The 27,500-nt window shown below is 37.5% G+C and overlaps 1 protein-coding gene across 2 annotated transcripts in view; it reads left to right on the top strand.

Moving 5' to 3' along the window:
• The window catches only part of LOC131353925 (exostosin-1), a 182,307-nt gene that overhangs the window by 135,623 nt on the left and 19,184 nt on the right, over nt 1-27,500 (top strand). For both annotated transcript variants that reach the window (XM_058391054.1, XM_058391053.1), the window contains exons 3-6: nt 13,383-13,476; nt 17,853-17,960; nt 21,173-21,292; nt 26,251-26,383. In XM_058391054.1, coding sequence (XP_058247037.1) covers nt 13,383-13,476; nt 17,853-17,960; nt 21,173-21,292; nt 26,251-26,383 — 455 coding nt within the window. The remainder of the gene's footprint in view (nt 1-13,382; nt 13,477-17,852; nt 17,961-21,172; nt 21,293-26,250; nt 26,384-27,500) is intronic.

The following is a 27,500-nucleotide window of genomic DNA, read 5'->3' as shown; positions in this document are numbered from 1 at the left end:
TGGCAGCGTTTATTCGAAGCGACAAACGTTTAATTAAATTAAACGATTCTGTAATGCGTTGGAGTGAGGCGGAGAGCACAGAGCGTGTAAACTGTATCCAGGACATACATCATGACATCACGTCGATTTGATCATTGGAGTTTAATTCATTAATAAATTATTGTGACTGTTTTTCCCAGATAAAGTTTTAGACAGTGCTGATTTCAGATATAATGATTCAGTATTGTCGTGTTATTTTTTTTATTTATTGTTTCAGTTTGATATTTCACTCAAAAGGTTACCAGGATTACTCAATGATAACAGCATTATTTCAGACATGATGTGAGGCCCTATTTGGCAGCAAGACTGAAACAGAAAGCAGAGGAAATGTCATGTGTCTATCTGGCTGAGCTACAGATATTCTTCTGCTAATTTAGCTGGTGTGTGTGTGTGTGTGTGTGTGTGTGTTCACACTGCCTATGCAGATTTGATGTTTTCACACCTTTTACACTCTTTTACGTTCTCCAGTGAGAATTGTTCACTTGATGTTCTATAGGGCTGTAGTCACCTCTTTTACTGAGACTGACAGGGACAGAAGCCACACCTTCTTTACTGAGACTGACAGGGACAGGGGCCACACCTCCTGCACAGAGACTGACAGTTACAGAGGCCACACCTCCTTCACTGAGACTGACAGGTATAGAGGCCACACCTCCTTCACTGAGACAGACAGGTATAGAGGCCAAACCTCCTTCACTGAGACAGACAGTTACAGAGGCCACACCTCCTTCACTGAGACTCATTTGTATAGAGGCCACACCTCCTTCACTGAGACTCATATGTATAGAGGCCACACCTCCTTCATTAAGACTGACAGGTTTTGAGGCCAAACCTCCTTCATTGAGACTGACATGCACAGAGGCCACTCCTCCTTCACTGAGACTGACCGGTACAAAGGCCACACCTTCTTCACTGAGACTGACAGGTACAGATGCCACACCCCCTTCATTGAGACTGACAGGTACAGAGGCCACACCTACTTCACTGAGACTCACATGTACAGAGGACACACCTACTTCACTGAGACTCACATGTGTAGAAGCCATACCTCCGTCAATAAGATTTATATATACAAAAGCCACACCTCTTTTACTGAGATTCACATTTACAAAGGCCACACCTCCTTCACTTTGACTTCTATATACATACGCCACACCTCCTTCATTGTGACTCACATGCACAGAAGCCTCACCTCCTTTACTGAGACTGACAGGTACAAAGGCCACGCCTCCTTCACTTTGATTTCTATATACATACGCCACACCTCCTTTACTTTGACTTCTATGTACATACGCCACACCTCCTTTACTTTGACTTCTATATACATACGCCACACCTCCTTTACTTTGACTTCTATATACATACGCCACACCTCCTTTACTTTGACTTCTATATACATACGCCACACCTCCTTTACTTTGACTTCTATATACATACGCCACACCTCCTTTACTTTGACTTCTATATACATACGCCACACCTCCTTTACTTTGACTTCTATATACATACGCCACACCTCCTTCGTTGTGACTCACATGTACAGAAGCCACACCTGCTTCACTGACACTGACAGGTACAGAGGCCACACCCCCTTCACTATGACTTCTACATAGAGACGCCACACCTACTTCACTGAGACTCACATGTACAGAGGCCACACCTTCTTTTCCTCTAACAGTACACCTTTATTAAATATTCCTAAATGAGGTCATTGCTTATAATAATTATTATGCGTACAATCGTAAGCAGATACATGTTTGTTTAAACCCTATCTTTTTTTTTTTTCCAAGCTAACTTCAGGAAGTTTTCATGTTATGCTATTTTTAAATGTTTATCTGCCTGGTCTGTAGAGACTCCTAAACCAATTTGCACCCACCACACTGTGTATTCTGTGCATTCAGTGCATTTCATAGGTTGTCTGCTTCCCCACACCCAGCGGGCCGCAGATATTTCTCTGAACAACAGAAACCCATTTGCAACCTTTTAAAAGCAACTCCGGCAGGACCGCCGAAGCCCTTGTGCATCCTCGGAGCGTTCGCGGCAATGCCGGCGCACATGTCGGCTAGAAAGCCTGAGCGTCCGCCTGTGCGCTTGTTGGGAGATGATGTGTTTTTTTCCTTGTTGCACCAGACGCATTTTTATTCTGTGCTTTAGATGTGGAATAAAGATATCTTGTATCAAAATAAATATGAATGGGAGATAGATCCTGAAGGATATTTGTGTGTGTGTGTGTGCTGCTTGACCAGCTCATATTCCAAATTCTACATTTGCTTGTTTATTATAATGGAAGAAGCTTATCACAAGCCTAAATAAACAGTTAAAAAGCTGACACGGAGGCTGCATTCAGCAGTTTTCTTTAGTACTTGATTCAGACGACATTAATGACATGAATGACATCATCATCACTTCAATTCCCTAAAAGTAGGCTATATACAGTAACTCTGTCATTATGTTGTCATATGTAATGTAATAAGCATTCACAATCACTTCAATTCCCTTCAATTCCCTTCAGGCTATATACATTAACTCTGTGAATGCTTATTACATGTCATACATGTTATATATACTGTATGTAATGATGACATAATGACAATCATTCAAATTCCCTCGAATTTACGCTATATGCAGTAACTGTCATTATGTCATCCTTATGTTCATGTAATAAGCATTCACAATCACTTTAATTCCCTCCAATCTAGGCTATATACAGTAACTCTGTCATTATGTCATCCTTGCATACAGTATACTGTATATAATATGTAGGACATGTAATAAGCATTCACAATCACTTCAATTCCCTTCAGGCTATATACATTAACTCTGTGAATGCTTATTACATGTCCTACATATTATATATACTGTATGTAATGATGACATAATGACAATCATTTCAATTCCCTCGAATTTACGCTATATGCAGTAACTGTCATTATGTCATCCTCACACTCATGTAATAAGCATTCACAATCACTTTAATTCCCTCCAATTTAGGCTATATACAGTAATTATGTCATCAATACATACAGTATATGTAACATGACATGTAATAAGCATTCACAATCACTTAAATTACATAAAATTGGGCTCTATACAATAACTCTGTCATTATGTCATCATTACATACAGTATATATAATATATTTGACAAGTAATAAGCATTCACAAACACTTTGATTCCCTTCAATTTAGCCTATATACATTAACTGTCATTATGTCATCCTTACATACAGTACATACAAAATGTATGACATGTAATAAGCATTTATTATATATAAAAAATCAGAAATTTGGGGAAATTCTACATATTTCATTTACTTACATATAAATACAACATCATTTTGATTCAGTGTCATTGCAGTCGCTGTTATCACCGCATGTCAGTCGCCATGATGTTTTCATTAATTCTGGCCTTGACCATGTCAACACACTCGAGACAAGCGACACTGATGACATAAGCTTGGTATTCTGCGTCATTACCTTCATATCTGATATTTCTCTGTCATTATGTTATTCTGAATAGTCATTAAAAGCATATAAGCAGAAATTATGCAACTCTATGTTACTTCCGCTATAGTTTTCATTCGGCCTGGGAAGAGCGTTAACATTTGAGTCATTAGAGCGACATCACTGACATAAACGTGTTATTAAAGGACACAGCTGTCATTAGGTTATCGTAAAATCTTCGAAAGTATTTACATGTAAAACCGTTATAAGCTGAACTCGAAGAAAGTCGACGTAACATCATTGTTATACCTTTATGTCAGTCGTCATGCCGGCCTGGAAAGAATGCTAACATTTGACTCATTAGAGCGACATCACTGACATCAACTTGATAAAATTGTTTTTATAACACTATACAGTCTGACATCAGTTAGAACATTTGATTTTGTAGCTTAATGTACTAGCGATTTACTTCAAGTACCATGACTAAATTTAGGGGATATAGCCGTCATTATGTTATCATGAAATTTTCAAAAATATTCATACATAAAACACTTTTTATAAGCAGAATCCTGCGACTCACATCAATTTTGCATACCTGTTATACCTTTATGTCAGTTGTCATTATGTTACCATACGTCAACCTGGTCATTCCTATAACATATGAATCATGAGCGAGACACTAATGACATCAACTTGATGAAGTTAATATATATCTTTATTTTTCAGCCTGACATCAGTTATAAAATCTGATTTTGTAGCTTAAAGTTGTAACGATTTGAGTAAAGTGACTAAATTTAGGAGACACATCCGTCATTATGATGTCATAAAGTAATAGGAATTTTTTTTCTCATGATTGTTGTCATGTAGCTTTATGAATGCTTCTTCTAACCCATATTACCCTGATTCTGTATGAGCTACCAGACACCATTAATACCATCCCTTCCGCCTTCAGATCAGACTGGATCAGTTCAGTTCAGATCAGATCAGCGTAAATAATTCCGCCAGATGGTTGCAGCATCAATGAACAGAAAATAGCCACTTTTTAAAATCTAAACAAAAAAAAAAAAAAAAAAATTGAACCTGCATCAGTGACTCCCACAACCATTTGCATTGACTTCTTGAGGAAGTGTTGGGATTTTCTCAAACCAAATCGAAATTGATGCTAGTAATTATCCGAACGGCAGCAGGTTACAACTTGAAAGTGTGTTAGCATGACCGTTAACCCGACAGCTTCCTAATGAGAGGCTCAATAACTCAATATTAAAGTGGAACAACTGTCTGAATGCATCTGATCTCTTTCTTCTTGACTGGCTGAATGACCTTCTACATCAAAACATAAACTGGAGCCAGAGCTTTTTCATAAAATAAAATAAAATGAAATAAAAGTTCTACGTAATATCAGATATCAGCTTTCTTTGTGGATTAGATTGATTATTATCAGTAACAATCAGCAGCTGAAATATAGATCAGTTTGTTTATTGAAGGCAGAAAATCGCGAGATTAGAGACGTGACTGTATGCAGTGGGACGTCACATCACGTCACGTATTGATGAACACCCCAAAAGTCGTCATTTTGTTATTTTTAGTTACACTGTAAAATCTGAGAGTTTGAAATTCAACACGATTTAAATCTATCCAAATTTTCTGTGTCTCAATTTGTGACCTGATTGGTCAAAAAATAAAATAAAATAATAAAATAAAATAATAAAATAAAATACAAAGAATATAATAATAATAATAATAATAATAATAATAATAATAATAATAATAATAATAATAATAATAATTTTATTATTTTAAAAAATGTTGGTTCTCAGTCATGTTACTTAGAAACTCAAACGAACAAACTATTTCCTTTGTCCTTAAATAAAAATGACAGATTCAACCACTGAGTGACACTGGGGACTCTTTCCTTAAATCTTTCTTTGTTATTGAACACCATGTTGTCAGCATTTACTGGGACAGTTCCTTGCCAGACCACCAGGAAGTCCTGGCAAATGGTTTATTTATGTTGTTGTTTCGGCTGCTTCCTGTTCAGGGTTGCCAGAGCGGATCATTTGGTCCACATGTTTTGATTTGGCACAGGTTTTTACACCAGATGCCCTTCCTGAGGCAACCCTCCCATTTTATCCAGGCTTGGGACCGGCACTGAGAGTTAACTCTTTAGTGACTGGGTTAGCTCTCTGCCCAGGAATCGAACCCGGACCTCTGCAATGAGAGTGTGGGATTCTGCCATAGTTATGGTTTGATTCTGTTACGTTTAGTGCTAGTTGTGTTAGTCTTTGTTTCGTTAAATAAAAGCAGTGCACCTACTGACTCCCTGTGTTTGGGCTTGATCTGTTGCTGTGGGTGATCGAGCTTACGGTGGCGATCCGGGTTCGATCTGGCGTCCATCCCAAACAAAAAAACTATTTTATCTAAATAAGTCTTTGGTTATAAAGATCGTCCTGCCATATACTGTAGGTTACTAATGCTGCACATATGGAAAAAGTATTACCACTTTTCTGACCAGTCAGATTCAAGAACAAGTTTTCACTCAGACTGTTATGTTCCCGGTCACGTCGCTCTATTCCGGCTCGACGTCCAGCTTGCCAGCAGTTCATTATCATTACGAGTTTGTGTTTAATTGTGTGTAGCGAGGTTTGCAGCCTGCTTCGCTTCAGCTTTTGCAGCTGACAGAATGGCACAAGTGAACCCTAAACATCACTCTCGCACTCTCCTGATGTGCGAATGCAGCAGCGGTGAGTTAGAGGTGAGCAGACAGCCCTGGTTTAATTTAGCTCCGTCGTGCAGGTGATGCTAACTTAGAGGGAAAAAAAAGTGTCACAGGGAGGTGCTAGCACTGCGGCGTGGTGTCGTCTTTGGGGGGAAAGACGAATGAGGCGGCAGAGCTTGATTTAGCACCGGGCCATCGCTGTTGCTTTGTCGCTGTTTTTATTTCTTCCAGCTTTGTTGGTGATATTTTTGATGCTTAAAGTTCACTCACTCTGCGAGTGCTTTGAAAGTCATCAAACTGGGTTTTAGCTCCGGGCTTAGAGTGTGAAATACAGCTTGAGTTCGGCTCTTCGGGGGATATCAGACAATGCTGAAGTTCTTTTCTGGAGCCGGTTTGATTAAGAAGCAGGAAAGGACGCAATCCATACACGTCACTTTAATTATCTCAGCTCTGATGACGGTCTAATCGCTTCATTATGACTGAATTATGCTAATCCGTCATTCTGTTCTCTACACCTTCTAAAAAATAACGTCGATCATTTAACCCTTTTGTGTCTGACACAAAAAAGCCGAAATCACATACAATGTTTGTTTTTTCAACAAAGCTAAGTTTTAACCTTTGAAATCAAGCGTATCATGTGATCCATCCATTCTAAACTGCGTACATTTTGTACACAAAATAATATTTAGGATCAGTTTTGTTAACAATAAATTATATATATATATATATTTTATTTTATTTTTAAATTAGTTTTGTTTAGTTTAGTTTTGTTTTTGTTTTGTTTTTTTAATTTTTTTTTTCATAAATATGGACAGTCCCTTTACGTATTTAAATAAGTGATATTTAGTGATTTAAAAAATCCAATTATTGTAACCAATATCTGTAGCAACAACTAGAGAGAAGGGAATTCCCTATGTAGTGAATCAGTACATCATATACACTTGTTCAGACACTGGTAAGGACTTGAATCATTACACATGTGGATGCTGAAGAAAAAAATTCTAATTTTCCCCATTATACATTAAAAAATGTAAACTTAATATTACATTAAGTTCTCCAATGAAACCAAATGTAGAACATTAAATGTAGTAAAAAAGTACATTTTTGTAGACGGAGTTTTGGTTCTTCCACCATTTTAAAAATTGTGACATTTCGAAAAATATGAGGTCCAGATTTCAACTATGGGACTTTTTGTTAAGTAGGTGAAAGTTCAAATGCGATAAAAAAATATTCTATGATTGAGTTCAAGACAGCCCTGAAAATATCAGACTCCCTGATCAGCACCATGGCTAGCGAACTAGGATGCTGATTGAGATGCAGCCAAACAGAGAATCAGAAAACCTGAAAGTTTTCATTCCGTTTTGTCTCCGCCTCCTGCCTCATCACTGGTTTGTCTCTGTGAAGTCCTGCTTGTTTAATACTTTTTTCTTTAAGATACACAGAAATTCCCTATTAAACAAGTACACTTGCTGGTGTCCATGTTAGCTCAATGTTCTCCACGCAAATCACATGACCTCCACCTAATCATTTATGTCTGACCATCCATCACAAAGACAACAGCTTTGACCAGGATCAACCCCTCCACACATGGCTTCGGAATATAAAGGCCAGCGTAGGTGCCTTGTCTTGAATACTGTATGAAGCGATGAATAATAGAGAGGTCAATGTAGTCATTTAGAGGAGCAGAACAGGCTAAGCTCCTGCAAAGGAAGAGATCGATCTTTCCCTTTCATACCTCTCTAACCATCTCCAGACAGGAAGCCAGGTCTTCACCTCATTCCGATCATTTTTGCTCGATGGCAGGGGCGAGAGCTAATCGATACTCGTCAAAACCGGCAATAAATATTCAGCAGCACGGCGGAGCATTAAACATTAATAAGCAGACAGAGGAAGTGAGAGATAGACCGAGGCTTGAACTCCGCGAGGTAGACACATGAAGGGTTTTTTTTTTTAGCTCAGGTGTTTTCTCTCACTAAGCTTTGAAGTCTTTTCAGATTTATTTATTTATTTATTTATTTATTTATTTTTTCAAACGCTATTGAGTGTACTGTGAACGCTGAGGGTTCGGTTAGCTCAAGAGCTAGGCTTAGTACAGGGAACATTCTCATGCATTATTAGAATCAGATTGAGTCGCAAGAAGAGCTGGAGCAGAATTATTGGCACCCTTTGAATTAATCCTCGGTATTAACATATAGAAACAACAACACTGTATCCTGGTCTATTTGAATGCTTGACTCTGATTGGTCAGCAGGATTAGGAATTTCACTTTTTTCACCCAGTCAATTGTTTTCCTATAAAAGTGCATCCTGTGGTGTGGCCGAGAAGTGCGAAACAAACCTGAAAACATAAGAACAATTCAGACAAAAGTGGAAAAAGGTAGGGATAGTCTGTGAACGGAATTCTTACAGCTGATTGGATGAGACATCTGTCACCCAGGATATACAGCAGTAAGTCCAGCAGTAGAAAGTGGATTGGTGTGTGTATTAGCACATCTCTGCTCTTACAGCGCTCCTGACATCCTTTAATCTGGAATAGTTTAGTCTTCCGAACATTCCTGTGAGCTGCTGGTCTAGAAACCTAATACAGATTGGGTTCTGACAGAATTCAGAATAAGGACCAATACTCATATAACACTTCTGATTACTGGAAGGTACTCAACACCGGATCTTTAATTTATGAGGATCCTTATGAAGTGTGTTATTCAGTGCAAGAGAGAGGATTACAGGATGAACAAATCTTCTGCTGAATGGCGTAGTAGCAGAAACAGATGTAGCTCACTTCACAGCGTCATTTCGAATAAAGCAATCTAATCAGAAACCTTCCTCCAAACAGAGAGTCGTTTTTTTTCCCTCTCCTTCAGGCAGTCAATTCAAGTCCATTGGCAGATGTGTGGATGGTGGCGAACATCTCATTTTTTGTAATTAGACACAAGGCGAACCGACAGAAGTGCGTAAAAGAGTCAGAATTAACAAATGCGCTCCAACCACCAAGGCCTCGGATGCCAGGAACACAAACAAATGCATCATCCAGGAGCCGTCGAACGGTTTAGCCGGCGGCGAAAGGGAGAAAACGCGGAAATAAATACGACGTCAGGTTCATTTGCACATCTCTAAGGCATGCATCATTCAAGCGAACGGCTTCTCGATCTAATTACTGCAGTCGGTGATGCCATTGTAGCCCGGTGATTTGATTTATATCGAGTTATACAAGGAATGGATTAGTGGCTTATAAAAAATGCATGATGCGCTGCCTCGCCAATGCTGCATTTGTCAGAGCTCTTTAAATTCCTTTACCACCTGCCCGATGAGGCAACGAACGCAAAAAAACAGCAACTGATGTCATTTTCCTAACAAATTTTTCCACTTTGTCTTCACTCCACACTCCAGGAACCCGGAAAGCTGATTATATCTAAAGCTATAGGTTATATTCTTTCAATCATGTACAAGCAACTTGAAAGTCATAACATAAAAGGTCCAGGAAGACGGACCATCCAAACCATCCAAACCGGTCAGCTTTAAAACACCCCGAATTCAAAGGGTCTAGTCTATTGTCCAGTAAATCATCAGAAACAGACCAAACAATCACCAGGCAATCAGAAACATGATCGGACATAAACAGGAAGTGCTACATCATCGATCAAGAGTGTCTCTCTTGGTTTACCGAAATCCATGCTAGCACTTTAAGACTTGAAAATGTGGTGGTCCAACTAAAGATGCAAACCTTAACCTTAACAATTTTTGGGAGTTTTTGTATGACTCGGAAAACGTCACCTCTGAAATAGCAAAAAAAAAAAAAATGACAAGGCTAATTAGCAAAGGTGTTTTGGTGACAAAAGAAGTACAATCCTTCACAGATTCATCTTCAGTATCCCGGGAACACCGGTTTCAAGGGCGGAAAAACTTTCTTAAATTCCTATTTTTGTCAGTTTTGCTAACTTCATCATCAAATATTCAAAGGTTCTGAACAATTGCTGTTAAATTTTATAGTTCTCTCATTGATCTTTTGTTTGCTGCTGTTGGTTATGAACTGTAGGCTGGAATTTCCATATTTTTTTTCCAGACGTTTGTGCTACTAAGTGGGCATTTCGTCTACAATTAAACAGCGAAGAAATGAACCTTTCCGGTTAAAGCCTGTTATTTGCCACATGCTGCAGAGAGCTACGGCCTGTATTTTTAACACCACAGGTGCCACTATTTCTGGATACAGAGCACCTGGTGTGCATCAGTTCAGGCATATCTTAGAAATCTGCTCGGCATGGCTGCTTTAAAGAAGTGCTTTATGATACCGGACTTGCCACGCTTGAAGAATCCATGGCCCCAGGTGATCATGGCTATAGCTCTTGCAGCTGCAGATGATTTTCTCGGCCCCACGGTCCATCACCTGAATATGGATCACTTTATTCTGGTTCAGGGTAGAACAGCAATAGCAGACATAAAGTTTCTTGGGAGTTGGAGGTGGATTAAATATGTAATATGAAGATATTTGCTTTATGCTACTCATTCAAAATGTATACAAAAGGCAGTAATAGAAGAATGGACTGATAGACAAATCTATAAATGATGACCTGTTTGATTCCTAAAACGATTGAAAATCTGGAACACCAGGGTCCAAGGTTCGAGCCTGGCCTCAGGGTTCTAACAGTTTCCAAAGTATGTCCAACTTGCTGGATTGAGAATTCTCAACTGGTGTAAACATCTGGTCATGTTGCCCTGCGACAGATGTGGATCTTATTCAAAGTCTATTCCTGTCTTGTGCCCAGAGTTCTGAGGTTTGGAACTGGATCCACCTTGACCATGACCAGGATAACCCATTTACATAAAATACATTGATTGCTGAATAAAGTCGAAAGTTCTTCCTTTGTCTTGATTTATTTATGATTGAACTGAAATTATGGACTAGAAGAAGACATCTAATTTGATCCAATTTGAGCCCAGTTTTCCCAGTTCAAGCCCCAGATCCACTATGACTATGACCTTTTAATAAAGATAGTCGGACACTACCAGTTTAACGCATCACTTTTATTAAACCATCAATGATTCTTTGTGTGTTAAAGCAATTCTCAAATAGATTTTTCAAGCCACTGACAGATATTAGATTTCACCCTCCATTTTGAAACCCATTTTAATGCTTCATGGTGTAGTTCTTAGAGACAAAGGTTCTACCGTCCGGTTTAATTGTGAACACATTCAATCGGTGTGAAGTGATGTGGAGTGGACGAGTTGAATAAAATCATATTAACAACCTCATCGGTCTGTCCAGGTATGAGAAAAATGAGCCAAGAGGATGTGGGAGGTTAAGAACAGAACGAGGGAAGGTGTAGAGTAAGAGAGGATCGACGGGGAACATTATATATGTGACAAAGAGAAATAAGGGAGGAGGAAAGCTGTGGGTCCTCTATAATGAAGAAATAATTAGATAGCAGAGCGAGAGATTTGGGCGAGATTAACGTTTTGTCGGTTATGAAAAAAAGGATGGGACGGTCAGAGCAAATAAGGATAGGTAATATCTATAGCTTTTTTTTCCTCTCCGTTATCTCTTTTCCTCTGGTCTCTCAGCTTTCTCGCTCGGATTTGCTTGATCTTGAACAAATTTGCCTGTTGTGATTGGTCTGTTCTGACATTCGAGATGTAAAGGAACATAAATAATGCATAAGCAGCATCTTAGCAGGCTTTAGCCTTTGGTCAGATATCATGGTTGTTATGTATGGTGCATGTTCTTGCAGCATTCCCATAATCCCCCTTTCATTTTGATTGCTCTTGCCACCTTCTGATCTGTAATACCAGTCTTACTACGCTTCGAGGCATGCATACGTCTTTTCTGATTCATTATTAATGGAATGATCACTGCTCATAAAAAAGATTCTAAGCACAAGGAGAAATATGGAGCTTCTTTATGAAGTTTTCAGTAGAAGGCAGAAATATACTTGAAATCGTTACATCACATCGCTCTTGAATTCTCAATTATGATTGGTCAGAAGGTGTTGGTTAATTGGATAGATCAGCTCCAGCTATAATTTTATATTAACACAATATATTATGGTTGCTATAGTAACAACGTATTCAAAATGACGGACGATGGATGTTCTAAGGAACCTTCAACAGAATAAATGGATAAATTAACATGATGAAGATGATGTCTCAAATGTCAGTCAGGAAAGTCTTAAGAGAAAACAAATAATGGAACAATAGATTAAATCGCTTGTACTGAGTTTAAGTCGTTCATGAACGATTTGTTCATTTTAAACGAATCCTTAATATGATTCACGACGTTCATTTTGTATTGACCACGCATGCCCAATATCCTGTAGGTTCTGTACGGGAAACTTGATTAGTTCATCTCCCAAGTCGTTCTTTCATCACGTGACAGCCACATAGACTTCGGCTATGCAGTCTGTGGCCGAAACAGAAATGATTCATTAATCTCCAGAGTCTTCGGGTCTGAGTCATTTGTTCGTGCATCACGTGACCACTTTGTAGATCGGTATCTTATAGTCAAGTTCTGTTCTTGTTCCTGTCAGTCTCGGTTGGTTTAGAGTTTTGTCCTTTTCTAAACATGATCAGCGTTTGCGTAAGTAGATGTGTCAAGGTAATTGGCTATTAACACAACAATATAATTCTATTCCGCTGAAATGACTTGAAAAAAGATTTGTTCATTCTGAACAAAGAATGCTCGTTCTGTCTATCGCCTAGGCGACGGCTTCTTTTTTCTCGCTTCCCTTGTTAATAAGGAGGTTTCATCAGGTTGCCTAAAAGATGACCTAGCTCCTCCTCCTCCTCATAGAGGCGTCTCTGCTCTGGTTGCTACAGATCGCTGACGTTTCATGATGTCACGACTATGCTTATGTCACATAGGACATTGGGGTCTTAGCATGGTTCCGAGTGAGAAAAAAAGAGGGCTGTATCGAGCCAACGAACAATAACAATAACACTTTAAGGCCAAATGCTGCAAAACCAAACCAGGATATTGTCAGAAAATGAGGCAGTATAGAAAGCTGGCAGCATGTCACTGAGAGTTTCTCAATATCTGACAACTTTGCTTAATCTTTATTGCCATATGAACCAGAGGGCAAAACTGTTGCTGTTTGTGTGACTCTGTGGCATAGTGTTGATGATTTTTTTTCCTCCCTCTTCTTCTTCTGATCTCTTCTGACATGTGTGTGCATATCTGTGTGTGTGTGTTTACAGATTTGATTACCAGGAGCTGCTACACAACTCAACGTTCTGCTTGGTGCCTCGTGGCCGGCGACTCGGGTCTTTCCGTTTTCTCGAAGCCCTGCAGGTAGGTGGCTCGACGTCACCTTTGATAAAAAATACCCCGAAGGTCCCAGACTACCACTGCACACACCCATATACTATGAGACAGGTTGCTATGGCAACTGCTATCGGCCTGGCAGGTTGGCGTCTTGTTGTTGGAGAATGCTGATGTTTGGGTTATTGGTATTGACATCCTGTCTTCTTTCAGCTAAGAAAGTTTCCCATTCTGTAATGAGAAAAGTATTATATATATTCTCTCTCTCTCTCTCTCTCTCTCTCTCTCACTTGTTCTCTTTAATGTAATCTTACTTTTTCCTCCCTCACCTTTCTCAGCTAGAAATCAGCGTTTTTTTTCGAATTCTAGACAAACAGTAAATCTCTTCATTAGCAGCTTGGAGTTCTTCTCAGACAGAAATAGTTTAGCAGAAATCAAGTTAAGCTTTACCCAGTGCATGAAGTAATGAAGAGAAATAGTCGCAGCTATAATTCAGAATCAGGTTCTCTAACTTATTTATACAACAGCGCTTTCGAGTTCTCGGGTTCTGATTGGTCTGATTCGTTTTATGTAACGGCAGCTCTGATGGGAAATTGTGCCGCAACACAAAATCACAAGTCTGTATTATGTTATTATAGTGTAGTTACTGTTTCTAGCAACAGCTCATACACAAGGACTCCAGATAAATAGCTGATCATCTCTTTTCTTTGAGGAAGATTTATGGAAGGAGTCTCCAGTGTCTTCAAAGTCTTAGTGAAGGGTGGCTGGTCAATACCATGACAAATGAACTTAAAAAAGAAAAAGAGAAAGAAAGAGTGAATGGGCGCTTATAGCTTCTATAACATAAATTTAAACAGAAACATGTTTTATAGACATTAGACAACAATAAACCTAGAACTGTAGCTATAAATGGATTAAAATCCCATTAAAAAAATTCATTAAATTGGGATTTTTGGTAAATATGTTACTTCTGGAAGTGCTGTTTTATTGGGAAAATAATCAACATTGGAATGATAATACTGTTGTTGATTATTTTCCTAGAACAGCATCACACCCAGTGTTTTATTTTTTTTGCTTATTACATAAAATCATTGGGGTTTTTTTATTGAATCTCAGTATAATCCTTGAATATATCCTACTTCCTTCTAACTGGATCTTTTGTGTACATTTGAACTATAATGGAGAGTCTTGAACAAAAGAGGTAACACAAATGTAAATGCACACACTGACAAAGCTTGTCTTTAGCATATGTAGCTTTACCTGATGATTTAATTTATGCTCAATCACATTAAAAGAGTGATTTGACTGGACTGCCCATCATACGAGCACTAGAAATCCGTATTTTTAATTGAATTAGCTTATTACATGTAATAAGCACGTTAATTAACATGTAATAATGTATTTATTACATATATATTACATGTTTATTACATATCTATTACATATAACCCAAAAAACATTGTTAAAGCTAGAATATGCATCTGTGTACTGTTAAAAACATTTCAAATACAATAATTAGCATTCTTTTGAGTGAAAAAAGAAAGAATTTGACCAACGTGTATAGTGTTACGACATAGGGGCCAAAGAAGCAGGCAGATAAAGCTGACCCTGGGATAGATAAAAGCACAAATAACTCATCACCTGGTATAAAAAGGTTATTGTTATGAATGTAGGTTGAAAAACCGGTCTCCAGTATGTTCTAGCAGAAGGTCCGGACTTCACAGAACGCCCTAAAAATGTGACTCCTGCATTCCACAATGCACAAAAATACTAATTCAGTGAAAACACACGTACACACACACACACACACACACAGCAATCCCAGTGCCCTCTGTCAGTAAAGCGCTCACCCTCAGGCGTCCATGACGCTGTTTCAGCAAATCCTAAATCGAGCAGCAGACATTTCTTTTAAAAAACACGAGAGAAAAAAAAATTATGTGAAACAAGCTGTGTCGTAAACCGAGTTCATTTTTAAAGCAATGAATTAAACACTCGGTGATGTGCTGTTGGTAAACAGTTACCGTGACTACCACACAGCTGATTAATTTCCCTCTAAACAGCATGCATGACAGCAAGATTAAAATTCTTTATTTATTTATTAGTTGTGCTTCTGCTATAATCATTAACCACTAAATCATCCTTCTTTCCAATTATCCAATCCTGTTATAGAAATGGTTCTGTACTTCCTGGATACACAGTCTGCACTTTGTTTGCAGAAATAGTTTAGATAATTCATTCATTCATTCATTCATTGTCTATACCTGCTTATTCCTAGGACTCCTAGGGTCATGGGGGTCTGCTGGAGCCTATCCCAGCACACATAGGGCGAAAGGCAGGGGTACACCCTGGACAGGTCACCAGTCCATCGCAGGGCCACATATAGACCACAACCACACACACTCACGCTCACTTTAGTTAATTCAGATTTTATATATATATATATATATATATATATACATATATATATATATATATATATATATATATATATATATACATATATATATATATACATATATATATATATATATATATATATATATATATATATATAATTGAAATCTTCTGTATTTAGTATATTTTGTTATATTTATTTTATTAAAGGTTATTTGTTATATTGTTTTAGATTTTTTGTTGTATTTTGTACCTTTAAATTCGGGTATTTGGTATTTGTTATATTCCTGTCTTATTTTATTTATTACCTTATTACCTGTGCTTCTGGGTACTGCTGGAAGCTGTAAATTTCCCATTGGGATGAATAAAGTACCTATCTATCTATCTATCTATCTATCTATCTATCTATCTATCTATCTATCTATCTATCTATCTATCTATCTATCTATCTATCTGTCTATCTATCTATCTATCTATCTACCTACCTACCTATCGATTATTTGCTACAAATCAAAATTTTTAAACTCTGGCAAAGCTAACTGGGCATGGTGGAACATGAGTCCTGCCCCAGTGACCAATCAGAATTGAGAATTGATCAGCTCTGTATAAATCATCTGTTTTTTGTTTGTTTGTTTGTTTGTTTTCACCTCAGGTTAAATTGCATATTTACATCATCAAGGAAAAATCCAGAAAATATATATTTTACTCATTTTTTTTACTATTTATTTTACAGAATTCTCTTTATTCAGAAATTATAAATAAATTATAGAAATTTTATGTAGAACAAGATCAGTGCATAGAACTAGCCCCGCCTCTAGCTCTAACCTCAACCAATCCTAACGCCAATCCTTTTCCCACACATTACACCCCATTTTCATGAATTCCACCATTTTGTTCGTAGAAAGAGTCCCTTTTCCATTTTCCAGAGTCCTAATAGCTGGGAGTCACCCCAAAAAAAGCAAAGCTATTACGTCACACATGAGATCTTCCACTCCTCAAAGAGGATAAAGGGGACAAAAAGGCAAGTCGTGTTTGGAGACTCTATATGTTTTTCTTTTTCTGATCTCTCTTCTCCTTTCATGTGTGAATCAGTGGCTTTCAGCACCAGAGACAGTGACATCAAAAAGCTTTTAGCCGCGACAGGTTTCGGTCTTAGGAATCCTCTCGGACATTAGCCAGTCTGAGAGCAATAACAGGACACTACTAATCTATTATATTACTACATAATACTACAGCATGGAGGGACATGGTGTCTGGGTTTGTTTTTTTCTGTTCTTTTTTGGTTCATCCATAAGAAATTTTACTCCTGAATGAGAAAAAGGAAATAATAAATAAATAAATAAATAAATAAATAAATAAATAAATAAACAAATAAAACTTATAAATGAATAAAAACAAATAAATAAATAAAATTGTAAATATGCTTGTAATTGTAAATAAGCTATAATAATATTTATAAGAAGGAAAAATATATATATATTTTAATATTAAAATTAAGAAACATTTAAAAAATATTATATGATTCTTTTATTTTATTATTTATATTATATTATTTATATATTTATTTATATATTATATTTATATTTATAATTATTTGAATCACTCCTAATAATATTTATATTATTTCTAGTAAATTATAATTATTATTAATTATTTAATAATTATGTTAAATAAATATAAGATTAAGTGTACAGATTTTTATTTATTTTTATCTATCGCCCAGTCTTTTTTTCTCTTTCTTTCTCTTTCTACCTGTCTCTGTCTCTTTCTTTCTTTCTTTCTTTCTTTCTTTCTGTCTCTGTATCGCTTTCTCTTTTTGTCTCTCCACTTGTCTCGGTTTCTCTACTTTTCTCTCTTCTTTTTTTGCTCTATCTATCTATGTCCCAGTGGATCAGTGGTTGCTATAGAAACGATAACATTGAACTGGACCTAAAGGAATGAACACCTCTGACCAATCAGAATCAAGAAAAAACTGAAATAAAAAAGTGTGTGTGTGTGTGTGTTCTCCTCAGGCGGCGTGTATCCCTGTATTACTGAGTAACGGGTGGGAGCTGCCTTTCTCTGAGGTCATCGACTGGAGTAAAGCCGCCATCATTGGAGATGAGAGATTACTCCTTCAGGTATCACAGGGGGGTTTTCCCCTAAAACACACAAGGAACGCTTAAAGTGAACTTTTTCAAGGATTTGATCAGTATTCAGGGTCATTTTTTTGTAGTCTTATCTGGAAGTGGCCTGAGGGTGGACTTGGATCCTCGGGCAAGTCTGTAGTGAAAAGAGCGTTAGCGAATGATAGTTTAACACCATAGTGATGTGTGTGTAATGATGGTGACCACATGAGATACCTTACGTCACACAAAGAGGAAGACCGGTGGTCACCTGTGTGCTAGATTTTTATCGTTGCTAGGCAATAAAGAGTGAGGTAATTGAATACGCTTGCTAACTAGCATACTTCCCGTAGTCATTTGTGTTACTAGCCTGGCAGTAGCAGCTCAGTGGTTTGGAATCACTTCAAATCTAAAAAATGAAGGAATAAATGTAAATGTTAATTATGAGTGACAGCCCCGAGTTGTTCGGGCTCCTCATCACCGTGGACCTTTAAAATGAGAGCGTGTTATCGAGCCTGGATAATAAAGTTCCAAATTGATTCTTCAGTCACGAGTAGTAAATTTCACACACACACACACACACATACGCACGCGTGTCACCGGTGTTCATTAAAGACGTGCTGTAAGATGTGATATGGTATTTATGTTCGTTAATTACTAGGGTTATTAATGACTCCTACCTGCCTGCCCTTTCCGAGCAAAGCCATTAATGTGCCGATCGCAGCGCTGCCGAAATATCACGGGCAAAATGTCAGTAAAGACGAGCAACCAGACTGTGGGGATTTTATATCAGGAGACCCGAATTGCCATTATTAATGACCCTAAGCTCTTAGGGCCACACACACACACACACACACATTCTCTATGAAATATTCAGTGTGGGTGTGGAACTAGCAATTAATTACACCTAAAGTAACCTATGTGCCGTATTCTCTTAAACAAGCATTTATAATCGGAGCTAAATGAAAAGGTTGAATCTCAGCGACTAGTGAAAATGTTCACTCATAAACCGAGCCATGGTTGGTTCCGCGATTCATAACATCCGCAAAAGGTGACCGGCGTTCTGCCACCGCAGATGTATTAGCAGCATTGGCCATATAACGGAATCAAGTACTGCAGCATGAATCAAATGCCATAGCAGGAATCGAGTACTGTAACAAGAATCATGTGTTCTGATAAGGAATCAAATGTCATGGTGAGAATCAAATGCCATAGAAGGAGTCAAGTACCGGAAATAAATGTTCAAGTGCTCTAAAAAGGAATCACATGCCATAGCAGGAATCAAATACTGTTTAGAATAACTGTGTTCTATCAAGGAATCAGATGTCATAGTGAGAATCAAATCTCATAGAATGAATCAAATGCCATAGCAGGAGTCAGGTGCTCTAAAACGGAATTGAATGCCATAGCAGGAATCAAGTACTGGAAATAAAGGATCAAGTGCTCTAACAAGGTAAATGCTTATAGCAGGAATCAAATACTGTTTGAAAAAGAATCAAGTGCTCTAAAAAGGAGTCAAATGCCACAGCAGAAATCAAATACTGGAAATAAATAAGCATGTGCTCTAACAAGGAATCAAATGCCATAGCAGAAATCAAATACTGTTAAAAAAAAAAAAAAAGAATCAAGTGCTCTAACAAGGAGTCAAATGTCCATAGCAAGAATCAAATACTGTCTTTAAAAAAAAAAAAGAATCAAGTGCTTTAACAAGGAATCAAATGCTTATAGCAGGAATCAAATACTGGAAATAAATAAGCATGTGTTCTAACAAGGAATCAAATGCCATAGCAGGAATCAAATACTGTTTAAAAAAGAATCAAGTGTTCTAAACAGGAGTCAAATGCCATAGCAGGAATCAAATACTGATAATAAAAAAAAAGAATCAAGCGCTCTAACAAGGAGTCAAATGTCCATAGCAGGAATCAAATACTGTTGACAATAAAAGAATCAAGCGCTCTAACAAGGAGTCAAATGCCATAGCAGGAATCAAATACTGTTAAAAAAAAAAGAATCAAGCGCTCTAACAAGGAGTCAAATGGCACAGCAGGAATCAAATACTGTTGGAAAAAAAGAATCAAGTGCTCTAATAAGGAATCAAATGGCACAGCAGGAAACAAATCCTGGAAATAAATAAGCATGTGATCTAAGAAGGAATCAAATGCCATAGCAGGAATCAAATACTGTTTAAAAAGAATCAAATGCTCTATCAAGGAATCAAATGCCATAGCATGAATCAAATACTGTATTAAAAAAGGAATCAAATGCTTTAATAAGAAATTAAATGCCATAGCAGGAATCAAATACGAAAGAAATAATAAGAAAGAAAGAAAGAAACAAACAAACAAACAAAGAAACAAACAAACAAACAAACAAACAAACAAAAAGAATCAAGTGCTCCAACAAGGAATCAAATGCTATAGGAGGAATCAAATACTGTTAAAAAAAGAATCAATTGCTCCAAGAAGTAATGAAATACTACAGCATGAATCAAACGCCTTAACAAATGTAAATGACAGAGAAGGAACTGTCTAATCAAATAGCCTAGAAAGAATCATGTGTTGTAGCAGGAGTCAAATTCCATACCAGAAAACTTCCTCTGAAAGTAAATCATCACAGGAAGCATCATAGGAGTCAAGTCTCCCTGAAGGAATCAAATGCCATGAAAGCGATCAAGTGTCATAAAAGGAACCTTATTTAAATCTATTAAATCATTGATAGGAATGGCTTCACATGACACATATAAATATTACATGATGACGGCACAATAATGTCGAATCGACAGAAAAAAACCAGCACAAATTCAGTATTATGCCTCTTTCAGTACAAATAAAATAATATTCCCCTTATTTAATAATGTAAACAAATGCTAGCATAATAACTGAGTAAATTAACACGTGACTTTTTGACAAAATTGACGGATTATGTTTTTAATATCTTTATTAGCAGATAGAAAATGACAGAGAATCCTTTGCGATATTAAGAAATCTTTGACTGTAAGTGAAATATTTGTAATATATAACATGTAATAAAGTCTAATATGTGTTTTTACTTTCATTTCTTTCCCTGTCTTTTGCAAACAAATACACATACTGACCCACCCAGTGCCTTGAGACTAAGCAGTAATGTTAAAAAAAAAGAAATAAAATAGTGAGGTAGTTTTAGCCTCTGATAACTCTCTCTCTCTCTCTCTCTCTCTCTCTCATTCTCTCATTCTATCTCCATCTCAGATTCCCTCCATCACCAGGTCTGTCGATGCAGAACGAATCTTGGCTCTGAGACAGCAGACTCAGTTCCTGTGGGACTCCTACTTCTCCTCCGTGGATAAAATTGTCTTAACCACATTAGAGGTGAGTTTACAGCAGGAGGAAAATGTCCAGAAGGAGTAAATAATGATGATAAAAAAGGTCAGAATAGAAGTGAATGGATTGAAAAAGGAGATAATAATAATAATAATAATAATAATAATAATAATAATAATAATAATAATAATAATAATAATAATAAAGGTGTGAGCTGTACATTTATGTCAGAAAATGTTGTAATAAATAAATAAATAAATAAATAAATAAGGACATAGTAACTCTGGACAAGATGAAAAAGAGCATGTAGTAAATAAACATGAGAAGTCCCAGGAGAGAACCCTGTGGGACACCATGACAAATTGTGTGATTTGTGCCTTTCTGTATAGAACAAATGTTGTGTGATGGTCACTTAGATGTCCAAGTGTGCTTTAATTACAAAATCTTGGACATTTTTTCCTCAAGAATGGAATGGAATGCTCATAGAAATCACCAGAACGTCCAAGAGAGCAGGTAGGTAGGGCTAAACAAAGGATTAAAATATTTTGTGGGTCACTTCCTGGGTTTATTTTTTTCTTTTGGAGCAAATCTTAAGGACACATGACATTTCTGAGGATTAGGGTTAGGGTTAGCTCTGTCCTTTGGCTGAGTAAAGCAGTTCAAGTTAAAACACACGGCATGTTTGATTCACTTGCTGCATTTGATTCAGAGTCGATTCACCTTTTTTGACTCGTTTTGACTCGTCTAAAGAACCACAACAAGGAAGAAAACACACTAGGGTTCTGTTTAAATAGACTCAATATTGGAAGAAAGTTCAAGACTGTGTGATTGATTTCAAGCAAACCGTTTCGTTTTTAGTCAGACTTTCAAGAAGTAAGTGGGAAAATTGTCTAAAACACCAAATCCGATGCATCAAGGAAGTTTTACATCACCCACACTTTTTTTTTTATTATTTCAGTTATAAATTGCATCTTTGCCATCGGATTTTTTTTTTCCCGGCAGTGTTTCCAGCGTTCCCCGATAATCGCTAATGATTCTCATTAGCGTTAATTCGCTGTTAGCCACATTAGCGCAGAACAAATGAGTCCAGCATTCCAGCCACCTTGTTTCTTGTCATTTAACACCACTCTGGATGTGAAGCGCATGAAACATCAGCGTGAAATTCCACATCTGTCAGTCTGCAAATACAGCCAGAGAGACAAAGAGAAGAAAAAAAACACAAAAAGAAAGGTGGGAAGAGAAGGGAGGATGGGGGAAAAAAAGTAACTTGTGAAGAGCAGAACAAAACGATGTATTTGCAAGGGAAAGATGTTCCCAGTGTGTGTGTGTGAGAGAGAGAGAGAGAGAGAGAGAGAGAGATGGAAGAGAAAAAAGGAAAGAAAGCTCTCGAGTCTCGGATGTGTGTGTGTGCTGGGATTAAAGTAAAGCTGGAGTTTTATGTTTCGCCAGCATAAATGTCACCAGGTGCATAAAGAAATCCTGCTGAGACTAATTTAGCCCCTTGTCCGTAGTTGTGTGTGTGTGTGTGTGTTTGTTTTTGTCTTTGTGTGTGTGTATGTGGCAGATGCACCAAAGAAGGGGAGGGACTTGTGCACTCATACCAAGGTAAATGAGGCATCCATAAAAATCCCATGGGACGTGTTTGCGTGTGTGTTTTTGTAAATGCTAGCAAATTTTCGACATATATCAACTGCATCCCCATATGTTGATGTCGGCAGTCTAAGAATGCATAATATGATGTGGCCGATTCATCCACTGTCCAATCTTGGGACGTTTTCTTTAGCAACTTGGACTTTTTTTGCGCATTTGTCCTTGAACTTGTCCCCGTCTTGGGTACCGGTCTTGCTAAAAATAGTCATGGTGTGAGATATAGCTTGTTCTTTTAAACCAAACCTGATCACTGAAGCAATGAAGCTAACTAGCTGGATCTTAACCTAAGCTCCACCCCTTTTTATACTGTGTGTTGATTCAATCCAAGCTAGCCCTGGTTCTCTCAATGTGAGATTTTTGTTATAAATTTCTACTAATTTGTCTCAAAAACCAATACTTGAATGACAAGCTACGAATACGCTAGTCACGATAGCAACCGCTCCAAGCAGGTCTCAAACCTGGGTCTCCAGCATGGGAGACAGGCACATTAACAAGGAGGCTAAAGACTGCAGCCTCTAGCGTCAGTCGCTAGTCCACCTCTTGAGATCAGGGGAGTGAGAGTTACCAGCTCAGCACCTACCTCTGGCCTACGTTACACTCACCCCCCTAAACCTAGCTCCCATCTGGGTCACGGCACCAATGTAACCCCCTTGGGTCCTACTTGCAACCGCTCCAAGCGGGTCTCGAACCTGGGTCTCCAGCATGGGAGGTGGGCGCTCTAACAAGGAGGCTAAAGACAGCAGACTCTAGCACCAGTCACTAGTTCACCTCTTGAGATCAGGGGAGTGAGGTTTACCTGCACAGCACCTACCGCTAGCCTCCATTACACATACTAATGCATAGAATCGTCCTTACCTCAGTCACTTCATCCAACGGACTTCCCATGATGTCATCGTTTTAGCTCCGAACTCGCCTCGTTCTCCTAAACTCAACGTTCTTACTGTTAGATGGACAAGTTATTAGATGATGTAAGCAGGACACAGTTACAGACCTGTCATTAGAGGACCTCTCAGCAACACAATACTTTCATCGTGAGGACTTCAGATTGATGTAAATATTAATGCAGATAATACAGTCCTACAAGAAAGCCTAACCTAAACATTAGAAAACAGAAGATTTTGTTGTCTTTCTGTTTTTCAAATAAAAATAGCAATGTTTCGTAACAAAACAGTTTGCCTCAGGGGGACCAGGGAAATGTCCTCGGCAAGGTCAACAATGTCGTTGTGGGGACATTTGGACTTTTCCGAGATATAACAACCTCCCACACACTCTCTCTACACACTCTCTCTCTCTCTCACACACACACACACACACACACACATGGGTCAGTGGGCTGCCCCAGAGACGTGAATGCTGGGATGCTTAATTAGACCCTGTAGTTGATCCTAATTGGCTGCTACAGCTTGACACAGCAGTTCTCCAGACTCACAGGAGACAGAGTTGTGCCAGAGCAGATGGAGGAACACGAACTGAGACAGCACACTATTTTACCAACCTGATCTCACACACAGAAACACAAACACGCACAACCTTTGCTGGATTTCGCCTTAAAAATTGTACTAGAAAAGGTACAAGTGCTCAATCCTTCACACACTCGGAATTATGAGTTCTTTACATTTTAAATGTGAGATTATTGTCACACATACACGTTCACACACATACACACACACACACAGCAATTTTACTAAAATGTCCACACTATCGGTGCAAACATGAGGCTTTTTGCCATTAAATGAGGACCAAAAATTGTTATAAATAAATAAATAAATAAATAAATAAATAAATAAATAAATAAATAAATAAATAAATAAATAATAAAAATATTTGTTTTTTTTTTCAAATAACTAAATATTGCAAATTGCTTATCAGTGCATCTTACGGCAATGCTAATATGTTTATTAACATTATTGTTAACAGATCATTTAATAAACTTTTTATATTTATTTATTTATTTATTTATTTATTTATGAAAAACTTTTTATGCAATTATAGTTAACATAATGACGTGATCTACAAAATAAGTTAAGACTTAAGACTTAAGACTTACGTTGTAGTAGCTGTAAACATCGCTGTGTCACAAAATGGAGGCATTTTATTTATTTTATAAATTTATTTGAATTATAATCAGGGTCATGTGACATTCAGGGGCTGATGGGTAATGTAGTTCATGGTCATAGCCACGACATGTTAAAATGGCTGTTTCTTTTTATTCTAGAGTTTGTCATGTGACTGAAAAAAATTATTACAGCATGTAGAACTTACTGACTGTAACAAAATACACATCTGTTTGTCTGTGCACAGGTGTGTGTGAAATCATATAGCATATTTTCATATAGCTAACACGTGCTTGTGAGACCACACATATGCCATGCTTTGCTAAATTAGGACGAGTGTGATTAATTAGCGCTATAGTGAGGCGAATTTTCCGCTAATTAGGGTGAATATTTATTAAGAGATTATTATGAAAATCATAGCATGTTATAAATTTTGAATTTCATTCCCTGAGATAAGAATAATGTCTTATTCAGGGGGCGGAGCTTGATCTCAGGGAAGGAGGAGTCAGAATTGAGAGATAATTGTGGGAATCATACGCTATAAAGTGAGTCAAAAAATGTAATTTTAAAAGACATATTTGGGGTGGAGTTTGATATCAGGAGAGCGGAGTCAGCATTGAGAGATTCTTGCATGTACCATAGCGTGTTATAAAGTGAGTCAAATTTTGAATTTCATTCCCTAGTATAGGAATAACGTCTTGTTCTGGGGTGGAGCTTGTTCTCAGGGAGGAGGAGTCAACATTGAGAGTTAATTGTGAGAAACATGTTATAAAGTGAGTCAAATTTTAAATTTTTATTCCTTGGAGAAAAAAAATTACTTATTTGGGGGTGGAGCTTGACATCAGGGGGGAGGAGTCAGCATTGAGAGTTAATTGTGAGAAACGTGTTATAAAATGAGTCAAATTTTGAATTTCCTTAACTGGGATAAGAAAAAAAAACTTATTTGGGGGCGGCGTTTGATCTCAGGTAGGAGGAATCAGCATTGAGAGATACTTGTGAAATTCATATGTTATAAAGTGAGTCAAATGTTAAATTTCATTCCCTGGGAAAAAAATAGAATCTTATTCAAGGGGGCGGAGCTTGATTTCAGGGGGAGGAGTCAGCATTGAGAGGTAATTGTAAGAAAGTAAGTCAAAATTCTAAACGTTGTTCCCTGTGATAAGAATAGTGTCTTATTTAGGGGGCGGAGCTTGCTGTCAGGGACCTGTATACTGAACAGCAGGTGTAAACAGATAAAAACTACAATGTGTAATATGTATAGCATATTAAATGTGTGTGTGTGTGTGTGTGTGTGTTTAACAGATCATCCAGGACAGGATATACACCTACACCTCGAGAAGCATGCTGATGTGGAACTCTCTTCCCGGTGGACTCTTCACACTTCCTCGGTTCTCTTCATACCCCACCCTCTTCCCCTTTTACTATGGAATCCTGGGTGAGTGTGTGTGTATGTGTGTGTGTTTTCATCTTTGTGGATGTTGACACGATTTGCTGTGTGTTTGTGTCATTGATTTTCATCAGGGTGCGTGTCAGGTAACTGTCTCTGTGTCTGTGTGTGTGTGTGTGTGTGTGTGTGTGTGTGAGAGAGAGTGAAGAGAGAGAAAAATGCCATAGACCTGTCTCTCCTGAGCATCTTCAGCGCCAAGCTGTAAAAGTCTGTCGCAGCAAAAATGAAACCATAACTCAGACAGATGCCAAGCTGTCTCCGTGTGTGTGTGTGTGTGTGTGTGTGAGAAATAAAGGCATATCTTTACCTCCATAACTACATAACGCATTCTAAAGTTTTACATGTAACTCGACTGCAAGTCACACGCTGATTTTATATAAATATATATATATATATATATATATATATATATATATATATATATATATGTGTGTGTGTGCGTGTGTGTGTGTGTGTGTCGGTCTTCGAGCTGTAAATCTGTAGCACTGCTCTGATATATGTCCTGTTTCTCCAGTGGCAGCGACACTGTTAGTCTCACTTTCCATAATTCTGATGACGCTGCAGGAACCGCGCTGATATACGCCCCAAGCTCCGCCCTCGTAAATCTGTCGGAATTTACACCACACACACACACACACACACACTTCTCACACAACACACACTCTTCAATAGGTGACACATGCAGCGGATTTTTCAAAATCTCAACCCGGACATCATAAACCAGAGACCTTCAGGGTTGTTCGCCATTGCTGAAATTTAAAACTCCAAAATGTTTAAACTTGTAGCTTTAAAAAGTCACTAGAAATAATAATAATAATAATAATAATAATAATAATAATAATAATAATAAACAGAATAACAATAGTAATAACATTAATAAACAACTATATATAAACCAAATAACAATAATAGTGATGATAATAATAAACAGAATATTAATAATAATAATAATAATAATAATAATAATTATTATTATTATTATTATTATTATTATTATTATTATTATTATGCTGCTGATAATAACAATAATAATAATAATAATAATAATAATAATAATAATAATCGACTGTAAGAAGGTGATATAGTTTGTGCCTCTGGGAAGGAG

Source organism: Hemibagrus wyckioides, linkage group LG06 (genome assembly GCF_019097595.1).
Source record: "Hemibagrus wyckioides isolate EC202008001 linkage group LG06, SWU_Hwy_1.0, whole genome shotgun sequence".
Taxonomy (NCBI): domain Eukaryota; kingdom Metazoa; phylum Chordata; class Actinopteri; order Siluriformes; family Bagridae; genus Hemibagrus; species Hemibagrus wyckioides.
This window is presented reverse-complemented; position numbering and strand designations above follow the sequence as displayed.